Source organism: Gymnoscopelus microlampas, assembly GCF_963454915.1.
Source record: "Gymnoscopelus microlampas genome assembly, chromosome: 11".
Taxonomy (NCBI): domain Eukaryota; kingdom Metazoa; phylum Chordata; class Actinopteri; order Myctophiformes; family Myctophidae; genus Gymnoscopelus; species Gymnoscopelus microlampas.
The window spans coordinates 13637072-13655114 of NC_139948.1; the positions used below are offsets into that span (position 1 = coordinate 13637072).

Sequence of the window (18043 nt, forward strand, 5' to 3'; positions counted from 1 at the left end):
CCTTGCTTCTGAATCATAATGCTGTTTAAACCTGTGGTTCTGGTTCTCAAACATTTGCAAGTCAAGGAAAGGACTAGCAGATCTACAAGCTCACAACGTGACGCGAGCTTGTAGATTATCCCATTAGTTGCTTCTTTTGGGCTTGTTGCCATAGACTTGGTTGCTCGTTTCTCTCTCAAAACTTGGCAACACTGGTCCTGGGGCAGCCAGTCATTCAAACCTTGTTATATCCTTTTAAAACCACGAACAACAGCAGCTCTAAATGGAATGTAAATGACGGGTGGAGGTTGTAACACGTAGAGTTAAAACACATTGTTAAACACACAGAGCCGGCAGCACCATGGCGTTTCATAAAGTTACTCGAACTTTATCAAAACTTTTACCTGATGGACAGCTTGTTATTAGCTAGCCCAGGGCAGCTACGTTAGCTTAGCTTAGCCCCCCGGCAATGTAATTCCGGTTCTGTCTGTCGGCGGTCGGCTTTTAAAAGCTCCTGACTGACGACTTTTTAAACGAAAGGGCTGCATTCATTCGTGTTTTTTATCTGTAGATAGATGCATACAGTGTCGTGTTGTTTAGAGATACAGTGTTATCATGCAAACAGCCATGATGATGAATGAAGTTCCTCGGTGAAGTTTGGAGAGCAGTGATTCATTGAGACCTGGCTGGCAGTCACTGCGTGAGGGACACACGGCAGCAACAGGGACACAGGTGACGGCAATCATCATTTATTAATGTTTCATTCATGTACAGGTTTCATCACAGTGGTGGAAAATTGAGATGTAGTGGAGTAGGAGTAAAAGTATTGGAAGTTGGAAATACTCAAGTAAAGTATAAATACCTCAAAATTGTACTTAAGTGCAGTACTTAAGTAAATGTGCTTACTTACTTTCCACCACTGTCATTAAAGTACAAGTCCATTGTAACTTAACTAACTTAAGTTAGTTTGACTGATTTACCATTCCTAGTGTATGTACAGTATGTATGTATACATGGATGTCTGTGCTTGATGAATGGTGGCAGGTCTTTGATCTTTGGTGACAAATTACATGAGTTATTATTTGTACCAGCCTGACATTTTGGGCAGCCTGTAGACAAGTTATGTCTGTTATCACAGTAAAATCCTCAGGGGTCATTTTAGCTCTGAGAGTGTACTAATGGAACAGGTTCATTTGGTTCCATTAATGTTTTACCCTGTTGGAGTTACAAATGGCATTAACATTTGGGATTTTACTGTGTACCACAAGACTTGTGACATACTGTTGTAGGTGCAGGGTGTGGTCCCTTAATGAATAGTGGTTTCTATGGAGCCATACCAGATAACCAACACAGTCACACACACGCCAACATTTCCTGATGGCCAAGAATGCATCTGTTTTATAGGACAGACCATTCTTAAATCCTTCCATCCATGGTAGCCTTAAGGCATGACTTTATTAGCCTGTATGGGCCTTAGTCATAGCTGGCAGCAGGTATCAATTCACCATGTAATTGTGTTATCAAACATGTTGCACCTACCAAGTTTTTCCCTGTATCATGGGAGTTGTCTTTTAGTTGTATATGACTATATGAGTTTGTTTACTGAAAACCTTAGTGTTTAAGTACACCTGTGAAACATCAGCGTATTACTCAGCCTACCTGGCAAGGTCCCAAATGTTATCTGGAGCGTTAAGCATGCCGTGAGTCTGGATACATTATGTGTGAAATGTTGACCAACTGGATCATCGAGGAGTATGTATTTGTTATTGTGTTGCTTTCACTTCTCCTGGCTGTGCTGCCATTCTGTGGGACATATTGTGCCTTATCACTATGATACCGTGGTTTAAATCAGGGGTTTCCAAACCTTATCAGCCCGAGACCCAAAAGAGAAACATGTTGTCTTTCTGGGACCCAGACTTACACAAAATACATTGTGAATTAATCACCTAAGCCCTTTTTCAAAAATAGTGAAAATTGCCGATCTACAACTTCAAGTGTCCCATTGATTGTAGATTGGGTATTTTTTCTATTACTGGAAATGTCTGGGGAAAAAAATGTTTTTATTTTTATTTCTGAAAATCTTTGGAAAAGAGAGAGAGGGGGAGCTTGTGGGGGGAAAAACGCTGTAAAAAAAACATTGCGGCCTATAAAAACAGGTCCGCAGACTCCGCACAGCAACCCAGGATGGGTCATGACTGGTTACCTTTGTTTGGAAAACACTGATTTAAATTAACCCCAGATTGCCCCTGATTGTAAGTGTCAGACACAGGAGTACCATTTACATGAAAGAATTGGATAGCTGCTGAACTGAATGAATCAGGACATACTTCCTTCACACAGCACATTTATAAAGGGAAATCTATTGAATGTCACTGTTAAGAATTCACAGCGTATTTTCATATGTCTAGTCTAGTGTCTCTCAGCCAGTGAGTCAGGACCCAAAAGTGGGTTTTTAGAGTTGGGCTGTCATTAATTGTAATTAAGTAATCTGTTGATTATTTCTTTTTTTGGTAGTTAGTGGTTCATTAGTTGAGTCACAAAGCAATTGCAAAACTGTTTTAATGAGTCTGTTTTGTGTATGTCACTCTGTGTGAAAAGACATTATATAACATTTTATGGCATTTACATTTCCAATGTTTAATGGGCGGCAGTGTCTCAGTCAGGAGATGGAGCGACTGGCTGGGAACCGGAAGTTACCCTTTGTGCTTTTAGACCACTGGATAGTGGATACTGAAATAAAACCTGACAATGTAAGAAATTAGGTTGGTGCTTCACTGTGTCATTCTGTGTCCCTCTCCGTTAGCCATGTCAGGAGAAACCGCAGATCGCCCGACCTCTGTCTCATCTGTTTCCTCAGTCTCATCAATCTCCCTGGTGGAGATCAAGGCCGAAACCCGGCTGGTGCTCAAAGCCTTCATCCGGCAGAGCCTATCTATCCCCTTGGAGGAGAGACCTGGAAGGGTTGGAGGCACCTACAAAGATCCCCAAAAATATAGGTACATTCACCTGTCATTTGTTTGGAGTGGGATATTGAGATAATGTGTATTTATTTGCTATACAATCCAATTGCAGCAGACACACAGTAGCCTAATTCATAAATTAGTTTTAAAACAGGAGGGTATTTTTATAGGACACATGTAGCTGCTACTAACTATTATTAAGTTATCGATTAATCAGACAAATATTATATTAATGAATGAATGAATGTTAATGATTAATGAATAAAATAATAATGAATAATTAAGTATTTACATAAATAATGAATACATTATAATTTACACTACAAGAACAGTCTAATTCTAATTCATATGCCGCAAAGTGCAACTGATTATGATGTAGTCTCCTTGTCTAATGTTTCTTGTCTTTATACTTCCCATATCACCTGCCATATTTTTGCTCATCACGTTTCCCCCGCTGCGTTCCAGCGCCAATGGGAAGCTGCGCAAAAAGGACAGCCGGAATTCTCAGGATGAGGGCGACGGCTCGGCGGACGAGAGGACGAGCACCATCAAGAAGCTGATCAAGCGTCTTCCCACCACCGTACGCCGTCCCGCCAAAGATGGCGACTCCGCTCAGTCCTCGAACGGCACCCTGGAGAAAGATGGACGGCTGAATGGCGTCAGCCCTGCTGTGCAGCATATCAGGGATCAACTCGAGGTAAGGATGAGGTTTCTTAAGTGAAGTACATTTCTACACAGCAAAATCCAGTGTTCATTTTATTTCAAGTTTTAAGTTATCTTTTGGGGCTATTGCCATTTTATGTGTTTATTTGACATATGATAGTGGAGGGGGGATGGCAAGCGGGTCGGATTTGAACTAGAGCTGGGATCGGGCTGATTTTTTTCCGCCCGAATACGACCCGTTGCCGACAGTTTTGTGTCCGACCCGAATCGAGCCCGACCATTAATTATTAATATGCGTCCGAACCGGGGCCCGGAACCGACGCTTTTTTTCAATTGCATTTTTTTTTCTTTCTTTTTCTTTGAGGAACGCACTTTACTAGTCAGGCAAGGTGCACTGCAGACTGCACTTTATAACACGTTTGCGTGTCAGTGTAATAAGTGCCTTCCTCAAAGAAAAAGAAAGGAGAAAAAAAAAGAAAAAGCGACTGACTGATTATACTAGTAGGGGCATGTAAATTACCATGAAAGGGGATCGTTTCATATACAGTACGTTGATTATTAAATAGTATAAGACACATTATTATTATTCCACAGTTATCATCAATAGCCTTTATTAATATTCAGTATTATTTACCAGAATTGACGATTGACATCAGTTTTTAAAGTCCATGACGACACGTAGCGGCAGGCTATTAATATGATCATCATGGATCGAGTTATTTACTCAAACTATTAACATTTACCAATCCAACCATCGTGATTTACATGTTGTCATGGAGGAAAGGGATAGCATCCATAGTGTCCGGGTTCAGCGCTGTCCTCCTTTGCTCAATGGTTCTTCCAGCTGCGCTAAAGTTACGTTCGCTGCTGCTGCTGCTCGCTGGTATCGCCAGAATGCCCCTGGCAAGACGGGTGAGCCTCTTTCTTTGGTGTTTCGCCCAGGCGGATAGTATTTTTACACTTTATTTTCTATATATCAACAATGACCGATCCGAACCGAATTCCGACCATCAATTATGCAAATGCGTCAGAATTGACGATTGACATCAGTTTTTAAAGTCCATGACGACACGTAGCGGCAGGCTATTAATATGATCATCATGGATCGAGTTATTTACTCAAACTATTAACATTTACCAATCCAACCATCGTGATTTACATGTTGTCATGGAGGAAAGGGATAGCATCCACAGTGTCCGGGTTCAGCGCTGTCCTCCTTTGCTCAATGGTTCTTCCAGCTGCGCTAAAGTTACGTTCGCTGCTGCTGCTGCTCGCTGGTATCGCCAGAATGCCCCTGGCAAGACGGGTGAGCCTCTTTCTTTGGTGTTTCGCCCAGGCGGATAGTATTTTTACACTTTATTTTCTATATATCAACAATGACCGATCCGAATCGAATTCCGACCATCAATTATGCAAATGCGTCCGACCCGTGCACGGCCCGTCGGTACCCGACGGGTACCGACGGGTTTCGGTCGGGTATCCCAGCTCTAATTTGAACCCAGGCTAGCTGTAGGAAGTCTTAGCCTTTAGTGGTATGCACTCTTACCAGGTGGGGTGGGTGCCCCCCAGAGTTTTGTTTCTTTGTGTTTTTATTCACACAATAAATTAAAAGTGGCTGTGATTGATTGTTTGAATACTGTACTAGACAGAAATGTAAACGGCATGAGGTACAGTCAGACATTTGAGCTAAAAGAAAGAAAAAAAGAAAAAATCCTGAGGACTTGTTTCCATTGTGGTGCTTGATTCAGGCTGGCTCTCAATCTATGTTTGAAATTTAGAGAAGGATGGTGAGTTGGCACTAAGTACTGACTTAAGAGAACTGACTATGAGTGGTGCAGCTGAGGGGGTATGCACTATTGAATTGTCTAGTATCTGTGCCTGAAATTGAGAGTTAATCACAAATAAAATACCCTTTGAAAGCAAAGGTGTGGGAAGGATATATGAGATATAGCTGCATTTGTATTTGAAAGAGCAGGACTATATTGATGTTGTAAATAGACAGTAAATAATTTTTTTTAATTTAAAAATTAATTAAAAAAAATAAGCTAAACCACGCCGCATCAAGGATTTTATTAGGTAGGCCCTATTATGATGCCCTTGATCCCGGTCGTAGTTATTTTGGGGTGAAGTCTTTCCGGGTTTGCGGGTTCCGGCCGTCTGATGACGCGCCTGGTGACGTAGGGTTACGTCCGCTCCCGACCGGATCACAAACCCGAAAAAGGTATTGATCCCAGGCTAATCGTATCATAGTTATAGTTCGGTGTGAATGGGGCTTTTAGCTGCAAGCTAATTCCAGCAGTCTCACCATTGTGGTTGCAGCAGGCCTGTGAGACGGGGGGTGGCAAATCAGCTGATCATATTTGTGGTATGCAAAGTTCCCTTTTTTGTGCTCTTCTGAGTAGAAGGGGTAATAATTCAATTTATTTCAGACGTATTATTTCCGAGAAATCATTGTGGCTGTTTTTTGCCCTTTTAAAAGTGTCCATTTCCTTATTTCTGAGCAGCTTGGCGACTGAACCTGGGTCGCCCATCTGGCAGATAGGCGCCAATTCTCGGTGCCCCCTCTACTTCAGTCAGTTTTGATTCTATATTAAGCCTATCCGAATCATCTTTTTAAACTCAAGGGATAGTTCCCCCCAAAAATAACTTTTTTTCAATCGATTAGTCACCCCATGGAGACTTTTGTCGCATTCCTAAGCCAATAATTTGATGACCAGCGGTTTCGGTAGGAGACACAAAGGAGACTCTTTGTCTCTCCTACAGGAGCCGCTACCGGTCATCAAATCATTGGCTTAGGAATGCGACAAAAACATATCCATGATAGCCTCTTGTCATGTTTTGTTTTCGATTTGTTTTGATCCTCTGTGCCATCAATCAGAATGTTATTTCTCCTAGATTGATTTTCCAGGTAGTCTCCTTATTGGTGAGCTTGTCTAGAGTGGACTGTAGTTTGCCAATAACCAAGTACTTGACTGAGCTGCCGCCTTGAAACATTTGCGTCCTTAAGACTATCCGTCTCTGCTTGGGTGTACTCCTGGCTTAAGCTCAGAGACCTTTTTTTAGCCGCATGCTGAAAAGCATAGCGGCTCTATATTCAGTCTGACTCTAACCCGACAGATTTCCGACATGTATTCATGTTTGCGACACTTTTTTTGCGTGATTGGCTGTCGTTTAAGCCAATGGGCGCCCTCGTCCTCCCAAGCTATGGGACTAGACACGCCTCTCTCAGTGGATTCGTCTGAGCGCTAGCCGAATTTGGCTAATAGTTAGCTTGTATGCTTGTATGATGTTACTAACTGTTTTTAGCCAAACGCGGTAATGTCCACTCTCCATTAGTTCTTGACGCAAGTTGCGTTATTAATCCCGTAATTTTCATGTATTGTACATCCCAAAATCAAATGTATTAACCATGTGAGAGAGAGTAAAAAAAAAAGCGATTCTGGGCGAGGTAAACAGAACACTCGCCCCAAAACACACTCACCCCCATTCATTTCGCGGACAGAGGCCGCCGGATTAGACCCGGGCGAGTGTGTTTGGGGACGAGCGTTCTTGTAATCCATTTCCGCATATGTAGCCATGGTTCACATTCATGTTTCAGGGCTACTGCCTACCGCATGATGCATCCATATCAAGGGCCCTTTTAATACAAAAACCCACGGCAATTTCGGTCTACAGTACACCAGCCTTCAACATTAGTGTACATTCAGTGGTCAGGTTCGTTCAGAAATCAATTGAAGAACGCAGGAGCGAGTTTTCCATATATAGCAAGCCACGCGCGAGAACGTGCATACACGCAGTACACTACACATGTGTCGTTGTTGACGTTTTCAGATGGTTTTAATTTGAAGGTATAACAGGCTGTTCAATGTGTTTTTGTGAGTTACGATAACTGACCGGCGTGCTCTATGCCGTCGTGTTGTGTTAAGTTACACAAGTGGCAGAAACGGTGCTTTCTGATTTTCACAATACAATGTAATCCACCCGCGTTTAGTTCAGTATTATAAAAGTGTTCACCCAACGCGTGTAAACTTAAGCTAATAGGTTAACAACAGTCTCGAGTCGGTCTCAAACAGTCAGGGGGGAGGGGGGAGACAAAGACTCGGTCGAGAGAGGCAGAGAAATGCAGACGATGCATCTCATTGCACAGAGGTGCGTGAGCAAGATAAGGATTTAACTTCATTTAAATCAGCACAGTATAAGCACAGTGTAAGTTAATGTCCGCTGCCGTCAGCGCCATCTTCATAATAGATAAATATATATTCAGAACAGAATAATAATATTAAAAATATTTAATAAAACAAAAAATCGAAAATCTTCTTTTCTTTTTTTTCGGGTTTTGGGCCTAACATGATGGCAATAGTCGGGTTCGGGCCGAGCCCCGGGCCGGCCCAGTCGGGCCCAGTTAGGGCCGAGCCTTCATTTTCAGGCCCGTTGAGAACTCTATAAATGATTAGTAGCCTTAAAGCTACTATTTGAATACTATTATTATTTTGCCTACACTGTGTGGCTCGCTGTGCATCACTCTGATTGCATCTTTCATTCATTCTGCAACGTGTTAATTGTCCATCACCTGACAACCATTAGCTGTCTTTTGTCATCTTCATTTCTATATAGTTAAATGTTGTGTTGTTGACAAGATTGGGGCCAAAAAAGCCTGCCGCATGCGGCTTTATTATGACTTGTCATTCTTGTTTTTTTTTAAAAGATTTTTTTTGGGGCTTTTTATAGCTTTATTTGGAGAGGGACAGTGAAAGTAGGCTGACAGGAAACGGGGAGAGAGATGGGGGAAGACACGCAGCAAAGGTCGTCGGGAACGGGACGCGAACCCGCGACACGCTGTCAGTTAAGGGATTTCAACCGAGGGTGCCTGGACCGCGACGCCACGGCCCAGGCCTCAGAGACCTTTTTGAGAGAGTCCATGAGACCTAAGAAAGTCAAGTTATTTTCTTAGAAATCCATCAGTTCTTTGAAAAAGTTTTTGTTGTTCCAACATTGTTTAGTACTCGACAGTCACTTTCTGGGAGATGTTGCAAAATGATTATGATTACAGTGTTAATTTAATATTATTTATTATTATTTAACTGACAGAGGGTTAATTTAACTCTGAAAGTGTAAAAAGTGACCGCTTACGCTACAGATTTTGCTAAGGTATGTTCACATGTGCAACTCACTCCTGTGCTGTCTTTGTGTTCCAGCCTTTTATGCTGTTGATTATGAAGGCACTTCTCAAAGTGAGCTTTTGTGTTTTTAGCATCATTTGAACTGTAAACGATGTTGTCCCCGCAGGACGACTTCCTGTCTCCGTCCTCGACATCGTCAGAGGATGACAGCGGCAAGGAGCAGAAGAAGGTGAAAAAGAAGAAGAAGAAGCTGCGGAAGACGATCTCTGACTTCTTCAGGATCAAGTCGAAGGACAAAGACAAGAAGGAGGACAAAGAGAAAGAAGACGGGCGTCCTCAGAGGCCCACATCGCTGGACATACCTGAAGTCCCAGAGCCGGTCAAGCCCCTCATCTCTCCCAGTGAGTGAGCTCCATCATCTTTGATAGAAACTAGTTTATCGAACTAAGCGATTCAATCAATTATCAGCAATAATCAATTTTAATAATTAAAAGTCTAAAATAAAATAAAATCTTGTACAACAAAGTAGAGGTCTTCACGGTCTACCCTAGCCCCAAATAACTGACAATGCCCAAGACCCGTACGGGTTTGCTTGTGCTCTTGTTTATCATGGCCACTCAGGTCCGGGTCGGTCCAGATCACCTCGGGTCCCGGGTCTGTATATCATTGTGTGTAATTCCCGAGTGGATTCCACAAGACCTGTACTCAGTGCTGATCAGGAGAGAAAAGCATGAAATGCTGTATGATGATTAGGCTGTCCTAAAATGAGATTACTGCAGCGCAATATAAGAGGGAAAAAAGTTGAGCTGGGCATGCATGTCAGGCTGCCAGCTGTAGGCCGTGTAGAGTCTTCAGTCATTCAGTGACAGAGAGTGTCAGCATATCAAACCATACCTCTATGGGATCAAAGGTGCACTACACTCACCGTACGCAATCATGAAAGAGTCCTTCTTCATTGATGTGATAACATGCATTTTCATGCAACTGTCCCTTATCATGGGGTTTACTTATGGAGTAGCCCTATAACTGACATCGTTTGTCAGGTCCTTATAATACCCAACAGTCGTCGGTTCTGTAAAATTGGATCTTGGTATGAATTTCACGGTTAGGGTTTGGGTCCGTCATAAAAAGATGAATACATGGAACCAATCAGGTCTCAGAACAAAATTGACAGGTCCACTAGGGTTTTCCATCATTTAAAAAAGAATGCTGAAACCAATCTAGTCCCTGAACAAATTTCATCTGTCCATTAGATGTCGGGTCTATCATTTTGAATCCATGAAGAGAATGGGGCTTAAGTGGTTAACCAGACTAATCGATTTAGACCATTATAGAAAATCTATTTAAATGTTTTTGCATAGATTCGACACACTCCTTGATTACTCGATTAGTCAAATAAAGTAATCAATAGAATAATCGCTAAGAAGATAATCGAAAAATATGTAATGTGCATATATAATAATAATAATGCAAAAACAAATACAGAGTGGGGTCAGTATTATGGGTCATACTGTAAATATCAGCAGCGTTCATCCTCTCTATGTATGTTAAAGGCTGCCAGCTCCTCTGGACTGAGTAGCCCACAACATAATGTGTTAAAGATACTTGAAATGTACTAATTTATTGTAATGTGATGCCCAAAATAATCTGCCTGTTCTAAAAACAAAAATGAATAAAAAGGAAGTTTAAAAAAAAAGAAAAACGTTGCCAGATGGTGTAACATTTCAGAGCACACCCCCTTGTGTCAGGCGGCTTTCTAAACAAAACATTTCATGCAGAATCTAAGGCTTTCTATATTCAGATGGATCAAATCCCTCCGTTTGTTAAACGCTGATGTGACGATCATCGTTATTATCGTTTATTGTTGAAAAAAACACTCAATAATTGTATCGTGGAGATTTTAATTTATTGAGAAATTGACCTCCATCATACACTTTTATAGCTTTCATAGCGAAAAATCATAGCTTTTGTTGAGCTGCAAATTCAGTACCACTTAAACCCTCTATACTTGATAAAACTGACCTCTTATTTCACCCTATAAAAATCGATTCGGCTATTTTTGGCAAACGTTCCCCCCAGTATAGGGATGCTGGGGACAGTGGGGGTTCAAGTGGTTGACAAAAGTGCCATTTTAAGTTTTAAGCACATTTTGATTATTGCGATAATATCGTTAATCGTAATTATCTTTTCCACAATAATCGTGACATAATCGTAATTTTCATATCATCTCATCCCTAATTGTCGTGCTCTGTAGATCACCCTCCACAGTTCTATGAGGAGGTGGCGGAGAGGCTGGACAAGCTGGCCCAGAGGTCCCACAGTATAAAGAGTATAAAGAGACCCAGTCCCAGACCCCTGCCAAGTCCGCCAAAGCCTGCACCCTCTGACAAACCTCCACCTGGTGAGTGTACACACACACACACACACACACACACACACACACACACACACACACACACACACACACACACACACACACACACACACACACACACACACACACACACACACACACACACACGCCTATGCACTTTGACAACACATACTCACAAAAGACACTACGACTCAGCTCCTGCACAACAAGTATTGGGTGTATATTGCAATACGAACCCTTAAGATGAAGGGCTGATAGACCGATACGTTGTTATGTTACCATTAAATATTTTTCTTGCATTTGAGGACAGTGTGTGGGAGTTTTTTCTTTCAATACGTTTGGGCCCTTGTTTGGTCTTCTCCTACGCACCTGTGTGTGCAAACCTACTGTAGGTGCAAAAGGCTTTTTATAGGCAGCATACAGTTGCACAAACGTCAATGTTCAGTAGGGATGCTACAATCCGGATTTTTGGGGCCGATACTAATCACTGATTATTTTCCTCAGGATTGGCCGTATATAAAAAAATAACATTTTACTCTTTGCTACTACAGTATCTGTGCTGGCTCTCTTATTAAAATTGTCTTCTGACCCATATTATCCATATGATCGATGACACTGTCTTCGGCCCATAATTAAACACTCTTTAAACTCTAGAATAGGCCCACCAGATTCAGAACAGTGAATGTATATTACCCCTCCCACCCCCCCAAAGTTCCCGCTCCGAAAGAGCAACAACTGGTATCTTATTGTTGTAAAGCCACTTTTAAATATTTGGTGGTTGCGTTTTTTTGGAGCTTGTTTCTGAAGTGTAGTTACTTATTTGGGCTTGCATCCAATTTTTTTTTTATTATGGTTGAAACCAGTGGTTCTCAAACATTTTCATGTCAAGGACCCCCAAATGAATATGAATGTCTGCGCAACCCCATCTGAAAATGTTTTGTTCCAGGTACCCCGGTACCAGATTTGTGTTGTTAGAATGTTTCAAAAACCTTCCACATTTTACACTTTTTCCCCCCCAAAATCGTTTTTAAAATAGCAGATCTACAAGCTCGCAACCCGCGTACGTTGCGAGCTTGTTGTTCGGCTATTTTCAAATAGCAATGTATATACGTTTAAAATGAGACACGGTCACTTCTTTTTGGCTTGTTTTCGTAGACCTGGTTGCTTGTTTTTCTCCCACAATCTGGCAACACGGCTGTTGAACTGTAACTTGTCTCTCCGACTCCAACAGATGACAAAGAGGCAGTGTTACAGAAGCTGTTCCAGGTACTCTCCATGGAGGGAGACGCCATCAACAAGAAAGTATGTACCTCCTTGTTGACCGATATCTTGTCCAGTCACTGACGGGTCATATTATTATGATCTTCTCCTGCTGTTGTATCCTACTGGCTCACCTGCCAGTGAGGAGCCCCCATCTGTAGGACGTAGACGTAAAGCCTCCCTCCTACTCCACCCGCCCAACACTCCGTGCTGACAGGTGCCGCCTCAGCCCGTAGGAGTACTTGTAGTGACAAATATCAACCTCCCCACTCGGCTTCCCCCCCCCCTGAACACGGGCCAATTGTGTTTGAATAGACGAATAGGGGCAGGTACTTTACCACTGTGCCATCCGAGTGCTGACAGGTCACATTATGATATGCCCTTCGTCTGTCTGTCTGTCTGTCTGTCTGTCAACATGTTCTTGTCATAGCTCTGCTGCAGGGGTGGGCAGTGTGTTCAGGAATGTGATCTACTTAGCGTTTTTCCAAGCTGGTTAGATCTATCACCAGACTGTAAAAACCACCACTGCTTTTATGTCTTATTATAGGCTGCTAGTTAGAAAGTTGCCAACATAGAATTACTCATAATTTATTATGAACAATAAAGGCGAGATACATTCTGAAAAAAAGGCATTATGCACATGACATGTCGAAAAGCTTATTCTATTCCCATTTGTGTGGGCATTGTACATTGTACTAGAGCTGTCAATGAATATTCCGTATTCAAATGTATATTCTTATATTAAAAATAAAAGAAGGTTCGACTATAAAAATAAAGCTTGAATAACCCATTAAACATCTGCCTTTCGAGACTTTGGGTGCCTGTACCCTTACTCAGCAGCTGGTCTTGCGAGATGACAGAGCCATCAGTATGCGTACAACTTAAGTTTACAACTTAATTATTTGATTTTCTTACCTTTTGAGGCGGTCACAGAATATTTCATCTCCAGTATGATCAACCCCCTGATAGTTGGTAATAATCACGGGGTGTTTCACTGTGCTTCCGCAAAAATAGAAAACGTCAGCGTGACCCCCCGTCCGCTAGTTATAGACCTTTGAAAATAGGACCTCTCGTCCAAAGTACATAGTAAAACACAGGTGGCGAGATGCAGACGATTTCCCAAATACGTTAAACAGCAAGTCAATGGAGCAGCAAATCTTGGGATCACGTGATCTCCTGGATCTGTGTGCATCTGGGGATGAAATGGTCTCTCATGTGTTAGAGAAATGCACCATCTAGTGGAAAAAACTAAAAACATAAAAAGTCGTCTTTGGCGGTCTGAGCCTTTGGGAAAAAAGTTGTAAAAGTCGTCCTTGGCAGTGAAAGAGTTAAAGACATTGTTTCCCACCTCTGCTCTACTGCCTTAATTTGGGCTTTGATTGAAATTAAACTTCATACAGGCGTTCAGTACCAAGATGGCTTGAACAAGTTTTTATTTCATTATTCTGCACTCATAGTCAAAGGTAATGACATCCGTAGTTGACGGGCTTGTTACGCACACAAAGCAGAAACGAACCCATGACGTCTTTTTGTTAGAAGACCTCATGTGATTGGTCGGCTGTCGTCCAATCAAATGCACCTGTATGTGTTGCTTTTGTGTTGCCTAACTGCCTCTCTTCCCTCTATCATCAGATCCAGTCGGATCAATTCCTGAGAACATCACTGACCCGTCTCTCCTACCCGTCCTTCGCCAAGCTCCTGGACACCTTCGCCAGCAGCGAGGTGGCCACGCCTCCACCCATGCCGGCACCGGCCAGTCCCACGCTGCGGCGCGTGGCCGTCACCATGGAAGTCTCCCGGCGCGTGGTGACAGCCACAGGCACCCAGCGCATGCAGGGATACGCTGAGCGCTACATGGAGAACTTTGCACCATGGGTGAAGAAACAAGGAGGATGGGTGAGGGATGTTTTTTAAGAACCACTATCAACCTGGCGTCCCTATTTTGGGCATAGGTGAAAACTTTCAAAAAAGTTTCAAGTTCTTTTTCGAGTAGGGTGTAAGTGGAATCCAGTTTCTTTTTTGTGTTGTGCCTTACACTGGATCTTGTCCTTTTGGAAATTGTGCCTTATGCACATCGGTCCATATGTATATATTTTCCTATTTGTATTTATTTCTAATATGGTATGTATGTTGGTCATTAGACCTTTATATTAATCATCCAGTTTCATTATCCAATTTATTCCTTACCAGCCTTATTGTTTGTGTGCAGGAGAACATCGTAGATTTAGAAGAGGCTGTGGAGTTGGAGTATGACTGAACACGAGGAGCCTGCTGGCAGCTTGGACGGTCACTTCCACCACTGAGGTTTAAATGGTAATGTAAGACACTTTCAGCCTGTCCCCTGCCTACTGTAAAGATTTGAAAATAAGCCGAAGTGGAGGGGGATGAAGCGACAGTGAAGTGACACTATAATGCTTTGGTGAGACATTGGGTGCCCTCAACTCCTGTGTAGGCATAAACATTCCATGACTAGCTGTTGCCGGGGCTCATTCAGATTTCCGTCAGTAACTACAATTTGGAGTCTCGATCAGGAGAAGACAGATTGGAATCCTAAACCCCTGCACACTGTAACGTGTGCTGACTGCTTTTCACATACACCCAATTATCACAGCACACTTGGTCGTGGTCCGCCTGTCTGACTTGGACTTTGACTAGCAGTGCTTAAACGAGTGCACCCATGTCACTGTCGACGCAATTGTGTTTTTAAGCAGGATAAAAGGGTACAGCAGGGTAAACGTTTTGAACGTTTTGTATCTGCAGCACTGACTGACACTACATGATGTCTGTATTTATGGTTTCATGATATATTATTGAAAATGTCAAAATCATGTCACGGAACAAAATGAGGACGCTGTGACTATGGAAAAATGATGTATGATATGGAAGCTAATTTTCCAGATTCAAAGCTGAGGGGGTCTGCCCCCACAGTGTACATTATTTTTCTATAACCTCATGGCTCAGAGTTGATTGTCTGCTTATACCATGACCACTTTTGAACCAACCAACATTTGAAATATAAGTAGTGTTTATTTATATTTTGGGGCAATATGTTCTTTAAATAGAGACTTTGTTGGCACTATCTTTACAATTAAAACAATGTTACCTTACTACTCTGGCAAGTATGAGAAGCCGTAGTTACGACTTTGAAATTCGTACCAACTGTGACAGTCAATAGTTATAATAGTCACATATTTTACAGAAATATACAAACGTATATCAACGCATACATTTTATGTTACCCACCAAAAGGTTGAACGTTATATTGAAATGCATGGATATATTGCTGCTAATGTTAGCTTAAATTGAAAAAAATCTTTATGCATATTAATTTCAGATGATGATGCTGCTACGGCAATGTAATTTATGCAGCCATCTGAAAATAAGCACACCCTCCAGCCAATCAGAATCGAGTATTCTCCATGGGCATAGTATAAGAGGCATAATATGTTTACAGTTAAAAAGACATGAATTCCTCTTTTAAGGTCTTCCTGGATTAAGGATACAGAAGTCACACAGAAGTCTCAAAGAAGCCTAACTTTATTCTTAAATGGATTTTTAAAGATGTATTTCAGGGTTTTATGGAGTGCATCCGATTAATCATGAACTGGAAGTCCTTTCTGTTCACCCAAATATGTTAAAATTGACTTGTGTTTGAGACAAGGCGTTGCCTCATGCTGAGAGGCAAATGGACAATTATGATAATCTATGAATGAAGATACCATTTAAAACTTAACTTTTAGCTAATGATATAGGTGAGAAATGACCTATAGCCCTTGTATAAGAATAGCTACAGAATCTAACGTAGTGTCATAAAACTGTAATTTTGCTTTTTGGGGGAACAAACAAATCTCACCAGGCATGATAATAAATGCATCTTCAACGCGTGAACTATAGGCTCTTTGTGACTACAAAGGGTAACCCAGAAACTCCCGTAACGGGAAACTTTCCAGAACTAGAGAAAGTATAAGTTCTGGATCCCCAGAACTCAGGGTTAGTACCACCTCTTGAGCAGGGCCCAAATTAGGTTCTGAGAACCTTTATCTGAAACTGAGCTGTAGCGCTTGGAAGCAAATCCAGAGCCCTATGAATTATGTTTCATAGCATATCAGGGTTTGCATAGTCATGGTTTATGTAGTCGAAAAGAGCCATAACGTATGTCTGGAATGGAACTGTTCAAACTGACCTTTACATCCATGGTTTGGTCCATAGTAACTATGGTATGATGCTGAGATATATATTCTCATGACTTGTGTGCACATGTGCATTTTTCTTTTACCATGTTCTTGTACATTTTTTGTGGAAGAAAGGCATTGTTGTAAAGATGTATTCAGGAATGTTATGCTTTACTTCAGATACTGTATACAGTATTTTCCTACTATGCACGTTGGTCATGAAATAATGTACAAAAAGATCTAACATTTATATCCAGTGATGAATTTAAGGACTTCATGAAGAATGTGGTGATTTGAGGAAGGTTGTTTGAACAGCTGTTCTTTTATTTTATTGTGGATATTTTGTGTGTAACATGTGTTTCATTTTATCATATGTTATTTTATACAGCTGCTGCCTTGGCCAGTTCTCAATAGGATTTCCTGGTCAAAATAATTGTATAATAAAGTTAAAGAATGTATAATGCCAAAACCCACCATTATTATTAATAGCCTTAAATGTGCCCCTTTGGAGCATCTTGAGTTTCAGTACGTTTTTTTTGTGTTTTTTTTGGCCGACTGTACATGCTGGCCACTTACATGAGTGTTGAGGCCTAATTTATACTCGTGTTAGAAAAAAGTGACACTCAAAGGTGTGAATTGGATATCCTCAGGTCGCAATGTTTGCAATATTTAGGCTTTGCAAGACTACTTGTTACCTACTGATGAACTTTATGTATGCGTTTGTGTGTATGTGGCTCATCATGCTGTTCTCTTATTAATTGACACTGTCTCAAGATCAATGCAAAGAAGTGCATTGGTTTGCTATAGCACTGGTTCCCAAACAGTGGGTCGGGACCCATTTTTATGGTTTGTGAGTAAATATATTTTTATTTCTTTTTTCTATTTAATTTTTTATTTTTTATCAGAAATTAAAATAAAAGCTTTTAAGAAGTAGTGAAAATAGCAGATCTACTAGCTCGCCTATTTGCACTAGTTTGGGTCCCGGACAGACACACAACTTCTCTTTTGGGTCTCGAGCTAAAAAGTTTGGAAACCACTGTGCTACAGCACTGGTTCTCAATAGGGGTCCTTGAGGTGGTTCCAGGGGTTCCCCAGCTAATGTTTAATGGTAGGAACTAAATGGACTTCTAGGGGTGTGTAGTGTAACTATGAGAGCATATAAATGGAACCAAATGGTCCATTTGATTCAATTTGTACACGTTTCAGAGTTAAATTAGGGTTTTACCATGTAGATTGGGGTCCCAGAGATTAAAAAAAGAAAAGGAAATCAAATGGGGCTCTGTGGCCTAATCAAACTTGGGGTCCTTGAAATAACATAAAAAGAGAATCCTATTCTACCCTAGGATACAGCATGATGTTCGCCACTACATTGTATTTATTGGTTGAAAATCATGTACTGTATACAATTTGAGATGTTTTTTACTTGTTTTATATGAAAGTATTTTAAAGATGTGATTTCATGTTTGGTTTCTGTACTGTTTCTTAAACGTTATAGAAATGTTTAAAATATATACA

The 18043-nt window shown here is 41.3% G+C and overlaps 1 protein-coding gene across 1 annotated transcript; it reads left to right on the forward strand.

The window, feature by feature from the left end:
• Positions 1–238: 238 nt before the first annotated feature.
• bcl2l12 (BCL2 like 12) lies at positions 239–17415 on the forward strand. The gene is made up of 8 exons (XM_084072521.1): positions 239–711; positions 2783–2975; positions 3405–3636; positions 8889–9123; positions 10977–11123; positions 12328–12398; positions 13989–14252; positions 14566–17415. Exons 2-8 carry the CDS (start codon positions 2785–2787, stop codon positions 14611–14613), a joined length of 1188 nt encoding a protein of 395 aa, XP_083928647.1. The 5' UTR covers positions 239–711; positions 2783–2784; the 3' UTR covers positions 14614–17415.
• The last annotated feature ends 628 nt before the right edge of the window (positions 17416–18043 follow it).

Excerpts from the sequence above, each read along its gene's own strand:
- bcl2l12 (XM_084072521.1), top strand. The coding sequence starts at position 2,785 with ATGTCAGGAGAAACCGCAGATCGCCCGACCTCTGTCTCATCTGTTTCC. Across the intron at positions 3,637-8,888 it reads ATATCAGGGATCAACTCGAG|GACGACTTCCTGTCTCCGTC; the intron begins GTAAGGATGAGG and ends TTGTCCCCGCAG. Across the intron at positions 9,124-10,976 it reads CAAGCCCCTCATCTCTCCCA|ATCACCCTCCACAGTTCTAT; the intron begins GTGAGTGAGCTC and ends CGTGCTCTGTAG.